Below are 15684 nucleotides of genomic sequence, written 5' to 3'. Positions count from 1 at the left end.
CCGGATGTCTGGTCAACTGACGTATAGGTGGTATACGAAGTATAGATGACGTATGAGGGTATAGGTGGGTAAGGAAGTATAGGTGATGTAGGAGGGTATAGGTGGCATAGGAAGTAAAGGTGACGTAGGAAGGTATAGAAAGTAAGGTGACGTAGGAATGTATAGAAAGTAAAGGTGACGTATGATGGTGTAGATGGTGTAGGAGGGTATATGTGATGTAAGAGAGGGTATAGATGATGTAAGAGGGTATATGGGGTATAGGAGGTAAAGGTGGCGTAGGAAGGTATAGGAAGTATAGGTGATGTAGGAGGGTATTTATGATGTAGGAGGGTATATATGATGTAGGAGGGTACATGTGGTATAGCAACTAAAGGTGATGTAGGAGGATATCGTTATTTAAGGTGATGTATGAGGGCATATGTGGTTATAGGAAGGATATGTGATATAGGAGGGTATAGGTGGTATAGGAAGTAATGGTGAAGTAGAAGGGTTATGGTGGTATAGTAGGTAAATGTGATGTAGGATGGTATAGGTTGTTTAGGAAGTACGGGTGATGCAGGAGGGTATAGGTGCGTAAGAGGGTATAGATAATGTAGGATGGTATAGGACGTATAGGTGATGTAGGAGGACATAGTTATTTAAGGTGATGAAGGAGGGTATAGGTGGTATAGGACGTATAGGTGACATAGGACGGTATAGGTGGAATAGGAAGTAAATGTGATGCAGGAGGGCAAAGGGGGTAAAGGAAGTAAAGATGATGTAGGAGGGCAAAGAGGGTATATGACGTATAAGTGGTGTAGGAGGGTATAGGTGGTATATGTATGCATTTATATGTCATGTAAATGTATTCAAGGATCAATCAAATATCGTTACCTGTGTCTTACTGCCAATAATGCTGCATGCATCTTCAACTGCCTATAAAGTGAGGTGTATGTTTATATTTTTTCTTATCAATTAATATTTTTGTGTAAATGTATCTAGATTTAACAAACCAACACAAACTTTCTCCAATACCATGGACTAGTCTCTGCTATCAACGCTGTTTAAGAAAATATGATTTCCTGATACAAAGACCTTCCCAGCCTATTACACCTCTCTTGTTTGATATGTTTTTTAAAAGTAAATTGATAATTGCATCCATTTGACGAGTTTCAGCTAACAACTGTGAAAAACAGAACATTTATATTGCATGGAATGAAAACGTGACTGCATCGTTATAGCTAGTTTCACCAGATATGTTTTAAAGCTCTTTAAGAATCGAAGCATATAGATGTCATTCAAATTTCTTGCAAACTACAGCCATAACAACCACATTAAGAAGAAAATATTTGACAATTATCATATCAGATCTTATTCTCGTCACTTAAAGTTAAAACATGCTTTTGATGCGACAAGAGTGTATTTTTATGGGTATGATAAATTTGAGAACATGAAAGTCATAGTAAGATTTACCAGATATGTTTTAAAACTCTTTAAACATCGAAGCATACAGATGTCATACAGATTTCTTGCAAACTACAGTCATAACAACCACATTAAGAAGAAAATAGTTGACAATTACCGTATTATATCTTATTTTCGTTCTATTGATGCAACAAGAGTGTATATTTAAGCATGATAAATTTGAGAACATAAAAATTTGTTTACTTTCAAAATCTCCATATAGATTTAGGTTTATATAATATATACATCTCTGGTTTGAATGATTACACAAATAGGTTTACTACTTTGACAAAATATTTAAATGTGTACGATAAATATGAACAAGAGTTACATACAGTACGCGTCAGGTGATTAGGTACTCTGTCTCCCGCCGAGCGACACATTTTAATCCCTGTGATCCTTGTTCCTTTTATTGTCCTACTCATATCAAATGCTCAGACGACCTGACGTCTTGCTCACCAAATTTGCAGCGGCCATTTTTGAAAAGTTATCCACAAAAAGAGGCGGTCCGGAGTTGTTCTAAATAAGAAAAATAAATTATATTTTCGGTCCAGATCAGTACGGTTTGTTGATAAGTCACCCCCTGTTATTGCATAACATGCACATTTAATCCTCCGTTTTATATAAACAATTTTTAAGTGACGATTGAATTTCTGTCATTTTTCATTCTTTTATATATGTCTGTTTCACTCACACATGTTTCCAAAAACAGAAATGGTAGTTAGTTTATAGATGATTATTTTTTACAATGATAATGATGAAATGAGTTCCTCCTGAGGAGGCAAACAGTGTGTTGGATGCTATCTAAATGAATATGTGTTTTTATGAACTCCTTTGCCATTCACATCACTTTCTCTACCAGTACTCATCCACCTCTCATGTATATACTTTTTTACAATGGCTAAACTAGTGATTTATCCTGGTATGGAGGGAGAAGTGAATGGCAAATTACTTTGTATTCGTGTCTCTGGTGTTTCACTGAACTCGTCTTTTATCAATTTTCATTTTCATTTACTACTACTCTACATATTATTGGTATGTGGTGATATTCATCCGAACCCTGGACCGTGTCCACAAGAAAACACTAACATCCGTCTTAATAATATATCTGTCTGTCATATCAATATCTGTTCTTTAAGGAACAAAACCCACATTCTTGATGCAGAATTTTCTGAATATGATATTCTTTGTGTTACCGAAACCCATCTTAATAATTCCATCTCTGACAGCGATATCTCTCTCGAAAATTTTGGTAATGTTTTTAGAAAGGATAGGACTAATAATGGTGGAGGCGGGGTACTTATTTATACTAAAAATAACATAAATATTAAACGTAGAGTTGATTTAGAATCAGATGATCTTGAACTAATATGGATTGAAGTAACCACTAATAATAAACCCATTCTTCTTGGTTGTACATACAGACCCCCTAACTCTCTCGTAGGCTTTTGGGATAGACTTGACAACAATTTTGACAGTATTGTTGATCTGCAAAAAGAAGTTGTCCTGGTAGGAGATATAAATGTTAACATGTTAAATCTTAATCCAAACTCTCATTTTCATCGACTATTATTAAAATATGGTTTTGAAAATACTGTCTCTGAACCTACCAGGATTACTCATTTATCTTCAACATCACTTGATATCATAATAACTAATAACATAAAAATTTGTAACTAACAGCACAGTCCATCCTCCTTCCTGCAGTGATCACTGTCCTGTCAGTGCTGACCTAAACTTCAAACCCTTAAAAAAACGTGCATACAAGAAAACATTACTTTACTTTAATAATACTGACTTTGACGGAGCCAATACTTATCTAAACTCAATTGACTGGGATGTTGAACTTTTTCTTTCTGACAAAATCCTATCTGCCTTAGATCAATTTGTTCCCCATAAAACTGTAATTATTAGGCCTAACGATAACATTTGGATGACTAATGACATAAGACTGAAAATAAGACAACGAAATCGTCAGCATTCTAAATCCAAATTATACAATACTCCAGCCTCCTGGAACAAATTTAGAACTATTCGGAATGAAGTAATTTTATTAATACGTGAGGCCAAAGGAAAAAATATCTTTCAAAATTACAATCTTCTCTAATAGCCAAATCCATACCCCCGAGGAAATGGTGGCGTGTTGCAAAATCTGTTATGAATCTTAAAAATAAATGAGAAATTGACTCTCCTTTGCTTATTCAAAATACTCAAAATACATCCCGTCGACAAAGCTGAATCTTTTAACGATTATTTTTCATCAATATCTGAAACCGGAAAGAATGCTGATGATTTGCCAACCGACTGTAACCGGCCAGAGCACAGCTTCTCGACATTTGACATTACAGAACAGGACATCATTGACCAGTTTCAACAACTCAATACTAATAAACCCCAAGGCCATGATTCCATCCCTCAAAAATTTATTAAAGGGGTATCTCAATCTATAATAAGACCTCTGTTACTAATCTTTAATAAATTTATTTCCTCCGGTATTCTCACTTCTGCATTGAAAAATGCTCATGTTACATTCGTGTACAAGTGCAAGGGTGCAAGAAGTAACCCATCTAATTATAGACCAATCTCTGTTACTTCTATTTTTAGTAAACTTCTTGAAAAAAAATGTTTTTAAATATATGTTTAATTTTCTCTCAAGATATAATATTGTTTCTAAGAATCAATCGGAGTTTCTACCTAAAGATTCAACTGTCTACCAATTATTAGTTATATATGATGCAATTGTAAAGCACTTGGATAAAGGTAAAGAAGCTAGAATGATATTTTGTGACATCAGCAAAGTTTTCGACAGGGTCTGGCATGATGGTTTAATTTTCAAATTAAAAAAAAATATGGGTTTTGCGATAATATTTCGAAATGGTTTTCTTCGTATTTAATTGATAGGAGACAGAGGGTGGTCTTTGATGGATTTAAATCTAACTGGAAAACGTTTAAGGCGGGGTACCACAGGGGTCAGTTTTTGGCCCATTTTTAATTTACCTTACATAAATGATATCGGAGAAAACTTACTCTCTAATGTCAAGCTTTTCGCTGACGACACATCTTTATATGCATTGAAAGAGGGAAACAGACAGGAAGCTGCTGACATACTAAATGAAGACTTACGTAAAATCTCTATCTGGGCTGATAAATGGGGTATCATCTTCAATCCGAATTAAACGAAGGCTCTACTTTTCTTNGCAGCACGCATTATTTCTGGTTGAAGACGAGGAACGAGCCATAACATTTTATATAGGGAGACTGGCTTTGTTAAACTTAGTAAAAGAAGACATTTACATCAAAATATTGCATTTTTTAAATTCTTTAATAACAATTGTCCATCTCATGTCTCAGACTTGATACTGCCCTTTCTTAATAACTTTGAACATTACAACTTTCGACACAATAGGTTATTTGACAATCCAGTACCAAGAACGCATTTATATAACTCTAGTTATTTTCCAAAACTGATGTCAGAATGGAACAATCCAGCCTGTCTGTTTCCCACTATGACATCTCTTGGAGCTCTGAAAAAGGAATGTTAACGTTCATCCCATATGGATGATGTTCACCCAATATGTAGTAACATTTGTAAATATCACGGTGATAGAAAAATTAACATCACATTATGTCAGTTAAGAAATTCTGCAAGTAATTTAAATTCAGATTTATTTAATGCACATCTAAATGATAGCCCTGCTTGTATATGTGGCTCCCCCTCCGAAGATCGTGATCATTTTTTCCTGCACTGTCCTTTTTATACTAACCAACGACTAATATTACTTAACTCTCTGTCAACGATGAGTGATGCTATTCCACTCAATACCCAAACTTTTATTTATGGTTTCCATCACGAGACGTAAATATGAATATAAATGTTGTGGAGACGGTTCAGAATTACATTAGAGACACTAGACGTTTTTATTAGATTCTCAAATAACTTTGTAAAATAATCTCTTTTATAACAATTGTGATATTTGAAATATCTATTGTCAAATCAAATTCAAAGTACAAATAATCTCTTGTTTTAATACTTAAAGAAACACCTGTAAAAGTAGCATTTATATGATATGTATATACTGTTATGTTTTGTAAGGAGAGGGCTGATATAGGCTATGCCTGTTGCCCAATTCCTTTTGTACATAAGATCAGTACAATAAAATATTCTGAAATGAAATATGTGTTTTTTACATAAGTGGTTAATCTAGTAACTGTAAATAATATACCACTAGAGTCACATAAAAAAAGGTTCGTACCTTTGGCGTAAGGACTACAACACAGAAGAGATCACTTCCAAAAACTACCCCGGCCACCCCCTTTTAAAATCCTTTAACCAGAGACATATATACTATACTATAGTGTATGTACTGCATATATACTGTTTTTTTACGCCTTTGTTTTAACCGCCCAATGTTTATTTTTTAAAACAAAACTTTTTTAATCAAGGTGTTTGATCAGAGTCGTATACGTTTCTGGTCTGACGTGCTGCCAAAAAAATACCCGGTAAATAATATATTTTTTGTTATTAAATTGATGTTTAGAAAAATTTGATGAACACCTATATACAACACCAAACAATTGATTAAAAAACAATTGATCTAAATTGATCAAATTAACGTAGGCGCACCAAGAGTATATAATATATACATTTCTGGCGCACCGCACCCCTTTCTTTACAATATGCAGATATATACGATTGGATTTGACAAAAAATATGCACCGGTACAATAATTAATACTCAAAATGAGCAGCAACCCATGTTTTTTTCACTCCCAGTCGTAAAACGTTTTTATTCTGTATGCAATCCAAGGAATTAAGCACACACCACTTCTAAGAATATTACAGAGGGAGAACCTGTCTGTTCAAGTCTCACACAGATTAGTAATTTATCAATGAAACACCTGATCAGATATATAGCATGATCCAGCATTAATTGCCTCGTTTCTGATTTTCATCTGTCGCGTGATCCAGTTGTACTGATTGTGGTTTGAATATAATGTGACTCTGTGACAGCACTTACGCATTTCATTTATTAATATCTTTCTTGAAATTGATCATTATACCAGAGACGTAATATATTGATATATACGTCTCTACGTTAATTTGACTATTTTTCCACGTTATCTCACCTGAGGACATTGTTGTTAAATTGAAAATTTGAAGACACATAATCTACACCAATCTACATACTAACTTCAGGACCCCCCTTGCCCATCTGATGACATCCCTATGATGTCATACCTGTACACAGGTATATAGGTGTATCGTGGGCCTCCTGCTGTCGGTACAGGTGTTTAGTGTTGTTTACCTGTACACAAATTTCAAACCCTAGTATGCTAAGGGAGCGGATCGAGATGACTTTCATAATTTAACCTAGATGTTAAATTAAAACGTGTGTAGGCTACATGTATAGGGAGAAACAAACAAAAATAATCTCATAATTCAATGATATTTTCGAGATAAATAAAATTCTGGAATTAGATTATAAAAGTCCGTGATCTAGTTTAGCATCGCAAGTGTGACGTGTAAGAGGGTTCGTTACCAGGTCACTGCCTGGGATTTGAGATATCTACACCGTCCCCTTAGTACAATATATATATGTATCGGATTTACTACAACTACATGCCTCCCGGGCATGCTAAAGCAACATGAAGATATTTACAGTGGTTATTTGACCATAACGTATCGTTAACCATACATATGTAAAGGCGCAGCTGCACACACTGCTGTCAACAGTGTTGTTAGTACCGCGGTGGCGGCTCAGCTCACCTGTATTTATACCCTCTGTAACTCACGTGATCGGATCCATCTGTATCTCCATCACGTTTTACGTGGATGTAATTGTAGCAAGACTCTTTCCGCCTGGATCTACTTTCGCTTTCCATTACACAAGCATAGGTACTGTATTGTATCGATCAAATGTTTGAAATGTCGACCTAACATACGGAAGACACAATGTCGTCGATTTGTCATTAAACGGTGATACTAAAAATCTTGACATTTAAAAACAACAGACACCAACGTTGAAATTATTTTGTAAACATTTTTACTGATATATTTCCGTATTTTTGGACCGTAGAGGTACCACAGTATATAACTTTTTCCAATATAAATATTCCGGCACAGAAACTGGTTACACCGTAGTGCTTTTCAATGACGACATGATTGGATAAGTTCTCACTGTAGAGCAGAAACATATAAAGTATATACGGGTCTGTGTAGAGTAAAAAAAATAATGAGTACAAACTGACTTTCCAGCTAAAATCAAGAAATATCTTTGATCGATAACATTGAGACTATTTCTGTTTAATTTCCCTCAAACTCGTTCATTTGAAAAAAAAAAACCATCAGTGCTCAGGTCGGGCCATGCAATGCTACCAGTCTATGTTACCCTATTCAGAGTTGTCAGTTTGGTTTCAATTAAACTCACTGTCTGGAAATTCTTGCAAATTTTATATGGCTGGATACCATATACATAATGTTAACTTCAGCATAATCTGAATCCTCAAAACTTAAAAAATATTAATTCGCAATCTGACGCTATATGACCATAGCTGTTCTTGTTAATCGCCTATTCCTTCGATGGTGACCGCTACAGACGTTGGACTTGTGACGTCACAGCCGATAGGAGCCAAATCACCACAAGTCACGATCATGCCAAATAGGAGTAGAAGGACAGGTGAAAATCGTACAATTAACACGTCAATATCTCGGTATGACCGATTTTTATGCGGTTTTCGACATTTTTGTTTTAATAATACGCGAGCGCTGTATAGGTAAATACAGGTCAGAGTAGGGGTAAAAAAACGACACGCTTCCGCGAGTAAGTACATCTAAATTGAAGTCCGTTATTGGTCTACTATGAACGGCGTTTTAGGAGCGTGTTTAATTAAACTGTTTGTGTGCGTTTGCGTTGAATTTCCGTTGCGTTTGCGTTGCATTTCCGTTGCGTTTGCGTTGCATTTCCGTTGCGTTTCCGTCGCGTTTGCGTTCCGTTTGCGTTGCGTTTGCGTTTAAACGGACAAGAAAAACGGTCCAGGGTCTGTAGCATACATCACAAAAGCGTACGTGACATTGAAATAGTAACGTATTTGTAAAACAGTGCTAACTGGAAAGAAGAGTTAAACGACTAACAGTTCTTGTATCGACTTATAGTAATCACCCTTGTATCTTAAAGACAGCATGCCAAATACATATTTTAATTCGAGATGCTTTCCTTGAAAAGATATGATATTCAATTTTTATTTTTCGATTATACAAACACTGTAAAAGTATAGTAACAGCAATTGATCGGTCTCGAATTCAATCGCGGTAACTTTTTTTTTCTTCTGTTTTTGTTTATTTATTTATTTCTGTAATACTCGAACGAAATGGGTTCCATGTATTTCAGCCTGATTTTACTTTTGATAACCTAACGTCATCTCGCTCTACTGTGACGGAAATGATAGACAATGTCTTTATGGTGTAAAGTGCGTCTAACATCAAGCCGTTAATTTCACTTCAACAAATGGTATCAAAATGGGTTGAACTATCAAATAGATTCAATAACAGAAAAGCATATACCAATTCTCTTTCAAGCCTTTCACAGTCGGATTTGAAGACAAAATGTATCTCATAATAGCTAAAAAAAATTTAGAACGAAATGCTATATGTGTTGGTTAATGCATTATCGAGATCATTAATTTTTGTTCGTGAAACAAAACATACAGCGAACTATTCATCTAGACTTTTTTTCAGAATGGTTACTCGATGTTCTTTAACTTATAAGTTTTTATTCAAATCATTGCTTCAAAAGGAGACTCACCTGCCCATACTGAGCATTGTATTGCTCTGCTGATCTCACATTTGTATCATAACGCTGGTGCTGTGCAAATTGTGAATTTTGGTGGAAGTTCAACCTGCCCACACCTTGACCTATTTAGCTGTTTATAACTTTACAGCTCATTGACAAACTGCGAATAATGTTTTATTTGGGCAACGACATAAATGTTGTATTGCATTGAAATCAACCTAAAGTTGCTATTTACCTGTGTTGTTCGTTTGATTTAATTTTTTCCTTTTGAAGACTACACGTACTTTGACTATTGCAATTATAGATAATCTTAATCACAATCAAGCTGCGACCTGGAACATTAATGTCATTCGTGACCTTGTCGTACATTTACCTGCGTTCGTCTGTTGTTGCGTATTTATTGGCCGCGCTAGACTGGTATCTAAGATATAAAGCAATGTTGATATGTGAGACAAGTATAAAACGTTGATGTTACTAGGTATGTTACCGTATTTCAGTGTTTCATTGAAACATGGCTTCTCTGTGGCTGTTCGTAATAGTAGGGATCATTTCTAAAGTTATAGCTCAAGATCAAATTCTAACACCGCAAATGCTGGAAATATGTACCAAACTGACACAGCGTATTGCCGAGGACAGTAAAACAATCACTGAATTGAGAAAACAGAATCTGGAGTTACAAAGAAAAGTTAATATAATGTGGACGTTTTACAGCCAGGATTTGAATAATGAGACCGTTACCGAATCTAAGGAATCTACTGATGAAACAACAACACGACTTACAGACCAGCTGAGTCAGACAGGACCGGGTGATACCATGGCGCGTGCCAAACGAGTCGGTATGCTATGAGTAATATCCCAGTTAAATTGGTGGTTTTTTTTGTCCAACGAGGAATGTTTCAGGCCACTTTCGGGTTCTTCATGACAAACTTTACTCGTTATTAATTTGTAATTAACCAGAACTCCTCTAAATATAATCGCATTGTTTACCTTTTGTTTTTGCTATGTTTTTTTTTGTTTTTTTTTTTTTTTCTGCCATGATTTTGTGGAGTCTAAATCTTTTGATTGGTAGCAGATGTGTTAATAGTCTTTAAGGTTTGTTGTAGGTCAAGGTCTAAAGGTGTGATTGCAACATTTTCAAGTAGATATTCTTTGGGGCTAACTTTTTCTCATGACATGTTAATACAAAAACAAGTCGAATACAAATCCTTGCTGTTGGGTCAAAGGTCACCAAATTTTCAACTTTTTAATTTTAAGTTTTTTTTTTTTTTTTTTTTTTTTTTTTTTTTTTTGGTTGATGGGGAATCTATTCCCATGAATTTGATGTTTTCAGTTTATCTGTAACATGTACCGTTAACATCCTACGCCAATTTTGAATATTTCCTGTGATCAATATGCTAAAACCTATTTTTCTCCAATGTTAATGATGTCAAATTCATTTAAACTGTTATGAAGGTTTTCCAAGTTGTCCTATTTGTTGTCTTTTTGACTTCATTGAGAAAACAAAATGGCCGTCATGACGTCATACCCGTGTTAACCTTAATTGTAATGATTCATTAATGGCTGAAGCTATAAAGTGCAACTTTGGAAATAATTTATAGACTAACAAAACAAACGTTTTCCTCAGGAAACATTTTGTGTCAAAGGTCACCTTTCGGTTTTCGGCAGGGGTCAATGTTCAACTGCACTATATTGGGTAACAAACTTTAAAATCTTCTTTTCAAGTTCTACGAAGTCTAGAGTATTGCTATTTAATCTGTAGGATGCTAAGATGTTTGGCTATCAGTTTAAAAAAAAAAAGGTTGACCTTGATAAGCTCCAAAGGTCAGAAAGGTCATATATGTATAAATATTCAATCCACTTTTTCTGAATAACCAATTATTTCAGGGTAACGTTTTTTGGCAAGAAGCATGCTTAAATGAAGGGCTTTAAAGTTTGTGAAAACAGATTATGTTGAACAATCTTTTTCTATGTTACCAAGAAGCAAATAGTAATATTTTTAACGCAGAATCATAGTGAAAAGATGGGTTGTAGGTCATAGGGGTCGAAAGTGTTGTTCTTATCATGAGGGCTTTTCACCATAAGATCCGTGCGATTTTGGCGTCCTCATCTTCTGATTGGTAGCAGACATGTTCAAAGTCTGTTAGGTATATTGTAGAAACATGATTTTAGGATGTTATCGCAACATTTTCAAGTACGGCAAAAATTCAATATGGCTGCCGTGACGTCATATGTCAAAATCTTAAAACCGACATAACTGAAAAAACGTTGATTATACAGCATACATGCAGGTATTCCATTTGCATATATTGCTTGAGGCTAACTTTTCCTCGTTACATGTTATTAGAACAAAAACGTCAAATGAAAATCCTCCTTGTTGGGTCAAAAGTCATCCGTTTTTCAACCATTTCATTCTAAATATTGTATAAAATGTTTTTTTGCACTCGATGTGGAAGTCCATCCCAATGAATCAGCTGTCTTCAGTTTTTCTGTTACGTTTACCGTTATCGTCCTACAAATGTACGTTATTTTGAATATTTCCTTTGATCTCAAAATCTCACTGCCGAGAAACGTTCTTAACTTGAGCAAGGCCAATACACGCTGGTTATACTACATCAATAATACGCACTCTCAATCTTAAATATATGAATAGTTTACACTTTCAGTTCATCACCATGATATAGATAGTTGAAGGATTACATGACTTTTGCGGATACAACACTGTCCATTGGCTGCCTATATTAATTAATACTTTCTCTGACGTCATTTCGCACTCTTTGAATCACCCACTACTCAGTCAGGTACCGTAGACTTGCACAAGTTCATGCCTGATACTTGGTGTAACAGAATTTTCATGGACAACAAACACTGCACATTTTCTTACTCAATGTCGCAGCTGTGATCGAAGGAATTTTTCAGAAATATCTATTAATTGTAAGAAGCGAAAAACCAAGATGAAACCCAAATCAGTCCTAACGGTGAAAAGCCCGTCAAATTGTAAAGTCTACAATTTCTAGTTATTTTTATTCTCATTCTTATTATTCTTCTGCCAAGATTTTGTTGCCACCTCAACTTTTGATTGGTAGAATATATGTTTAGAGTCTTATAAATATATTTCAGGACAAGGTCAAAATGTGTCATTGCAACATTTTAAGTAGGTCAATAATCAAATATGGCCGCCATGAGGTCATAGTTTACAATCTAAAAATGGCCATAACTCAAAAACTATTGATTTTGCAGCAGTCATGCAATTACATTGTATATTATTTGTAGATAATTTGTAGGGCTAACTTTTTCTCTAGACATGTTAATACAACAAAGGTCAAATAAAATCTACGCTGTTTGGTCAAAGGTCACCAACTTTTTTGAAAAGATCTTCTCGTACTTAATGAGGAATTGCATCCTGATTTATTTGATGCCTTCAGTTTTTCTATAACATTTCCCGTTGACACCCTACGCCATTTTGACATTTTCCTTTGATCTTTTTGAAAAGCCGACAATATATCAAAACCGTTTTATTCTGATGTTTTGCTACGCATATTTTATCCTGTGTAGGTATTTATGTTTGCCTAGACCATCTTCAAAATTTTTGATAACTTTTGTTGATTCAAAATCCAAGATGGCCGCCATGACGTCACATTCGCTTTTTCCTAATTACAATAACTTATTGATGAATAAAGCCATCGATTTCATCTTTGGATATACTATGTAGACTAACAATGCAAACCTTTTTCTAAGGAAAAAAAATTTGTGTCAAACGTCTGCTTTCGTCTTTCGGTAGGGGTCAAAGTTCAAATGCCCTTTTTTGGATAGCAAACTTTGAAAAGCTTTTTGTTTAAGGTTTAGAGTTTTAATATTTGAAATGTAAGATGCCGAGATGTTTAACCATAAGAACAAATAATGCATTACGGTTAAAAGCCCGTCAAATTGTTGGACAACAATTTCTAGTTTATTTTTGTATCGAGATACAAGGTGAGACTTCACTGGTTTGTTTCCTAGTCCCCGAGGATTGCCGTAACCTTGATAGCCACGTATATCTCATTGGAGTAGTATACACACTTTACTCGTGATTGATTTGACATTAACCGGTACTCCTCAACGTTCTTCAATTGTTACCAGCATGGGGGTTTCATGAGCCTCCCCTTTCTGTTGTTAACGTTGTTTAATCCAATTGGGATTGATATCTTTTCCGCTCTAGCGTCATCAACAAGTCTTATAAGGATTATGCTGTATATATTACGAAATATAAGAGGTGCATTCATATGTGTTTGTCTTAGGTTTACCATTTCACATGAAATTGAAGAGTCGGAATAAAAATATGTTTTCGCTAACTTGGAAAAAGTCAATTAACGTGATTATGGTTTTATTCCGTGGTAGAATACACTTACAAATGTTTATTAATGTATTATAGTGGAATATGCCACCCACATATTCTTTTAAGTTATTGAAATATTTATCAAATCTCAATCCTTTGTCATTCGCTTTTCTTACCGCTTACTCAACCATTACTTCCAACATTAGTTCAACCGAAAAACTTTTACGGTAATCAATGATCAAGTCCTTCTATAATCACACACTCAGAGTAGCACTACACCAAGAAAACTGTTTGAAGCACCTGTTTTCTGTTTTTGTTTTTGTAGGTAGCAGCAGTTTCGCTCCTACTCCGGGGTTCTTCGCTGTACTTAAAAGAAAACAAATCGATCCCAGTGAAAATTTCGTCATTCCTTTTGACCACGTTGTAACTAATGTTGGTGGAAATTTCAACTCTCATGGTACCGGAGTGTTCCGCTGTGCTGTTCCCGGGACCTATGTCTTCCACTGGACAATAAGTGTGGGCGGACACCAAATGGCATTCGGTGTTCTTGTGAAGAATGGTTCTCCGATATCTTTCGTAACTAGCGGGAGAGACGAAAACGAGTACTCTTCGGGATCGGGAGTTGCAATCATCGAACTAGATGTAGGGGATGATGTTCTTGTACGAGTGCAAGATCCTAGAAATTCTGCCGATATTACTGCAGATTTTACCACATTTTCTGGTTTTCTGTTGAAATAGTGAACATATTGCCATTTTATATTTAATTGCATAAATACAAAGAAATATTTGTTCCATCATGATAGCCATTTCGTTCATTTTGAAAATTAGAACACATCTAAGCATTGGACTGCTTTCAGTTGGCATTCATAGGCAATATGAATGCTAGCTAGACAAAGGCAAATTCAATGAAATGCCTTTGTTCAGTTGGAATTCGTTTTGTCTATGAATGCCAACTGAAAGCAGTTCAATACTTATATTTACCATTTTTGGAAACTGTTCATCTCATAGAAAATTTAATCACATTTACTATTTTTCAGCATTTTAGTTTAAATCATGAATGTATCGTGTATGCTTACTCAATGAATAGAACAGCTATCGCCGTGCTGTGCTTGATTTATCACTAGTTGGAAGGTTACAACAAAATCATGAATGTATCATCTGTTGTTTGGTGTGTTTGTGATGATGAGCAGTTTTCGGACCTCCACTTGATATTAAGCTGTTGAAATGGAAAATTTACTTTGATAGCATGTAAAATGTAAGCACAGTTAACCACACTGTGGTGTGAATTAACGTATCAAACAGTCCTATCTACCTGGCAGAACATGGGGATTGATAAATGAAATTTCAAAATAAAAATACAACATTTCTCATGTTGCTTTTACTTCTGGTGGTGAGTGAATACATGTCACATATTATGCTAACCTGCTATTTTATTGCACATACCAAATATGAGCTTTCAGGCACGAGTGGTAAGGCGATATTATTTTTGTCAATCCTGGGAACGCAAGCACACGAGCACGCGCTGCCGAGAAATATAAGGGTATGTGTCATGGTCATGTCATGTGTAATGTAGCAGAACTGGACTGGGTCGATCGTCGGCGACTAAGTAGCTCAATTGGTAGAGCGTCCGTCTAGTGGTCGGAGGGTCCCGGGTTCGAACTCTGGTCTAGCCGTGCTTTTTTCTTTCTCCTGTTACAGTGGTGCCGGTGACCAACCCTAGTAACCAGCATTTAGTGCATGCTTGGCAAGTGGATGCCCTAATCTATGTTGTAAATAGTTGTGTCTTCGGGGACGAAGACTTAGAAAAGGAGGGAGGAATGCATCAGAATTTGACTAGGTCCAACAATCATAATAAATCGATACAGTGTCGCACGGAGACTAAACGCCCGATCAACACCGAGGTCTATAAAATTAAACGAATGACAAAACGACCCATTAACACCGAGGTCTATAGGGTCACACTGAAGACAAAACGACCCATTGACACCGAGGTCTATAGGGTCACACGGAGGACAAAACGACCCATTAGCACCGAGGTCTATAGGGTCACACTGAAGACAAAACGACCCATTGACACCGAGGTCTATAGTGTCACACGGAGACAAAACGACCCATCAACACAAAATTATATAGGGTCACA

At 35.6% G+C, this 15684-nt stretch overlaps 1 protein-coding gene across 1 annotated transcript; it reads left to right on the top strand.

The window, feature by feature from the left end:
* Positions 1-9736: 9736 nt before the first annotated feature.
* Positions 9737-14561, top strand: LOC110457387 (C1q-related factor-like). Its single transcript, XM_021508638.1, has 2 exons — positions 9737-10068; positions 13870-14561. Exons 1-2 carry the CDS (start codon positions 9744-9746, stop codon positions 14280-14282), a joined length of 738 nt encoding a protein of 245 aa, XP_021364313.1. The 5' UTR covers positions 9737-9743; the 3' UTR covers positions 14283-14561.
* The last annotated feature ends 1123 nt before the right edge of the window (positions 14562-15684 follow it).

Source organism: Mizuhopecten yessoensis, unplaced genomic scaffold (assembly GCF_002113885.1).
Source record: "Mizuhopecten yessoensis strain PY_sf001 unplaced genomic scaffold, ASM211388v2 scaffold9109, whole genome shotgun sequence".
NCBI classification, from domain to species: domain Eukaryota; kingdom Metazoa; phylum Mollusca; class Bivalvia; order Pectinida; family Pectinidae; genus Mizuhopecten; species Mizuhopecten yessoensis.
The sequence above is the reverse complement of the archived record's forward strand: the minus strand, read 5'-3'. Positions and strand labels throughout refer to the sequence as shown.

Excerpts from the sequence above, each read along its gene's own strand:
- LOC110457387 (XM_021508638.1), top strand. The coding sequence starts at position 9,744 with ATGGCTTCTCTGTGGCTGTTCGTAATAGTAGGGATCATTTCTAAAGTT. Across the intron at positions 10,069-13,869 it reads GGCGCGTGCCAAACGAGTCG|GTAGCAGCAGTTTCGCTCCT; the intron begins GTATGCTATGAG and ends TTGTTTTTGTAG.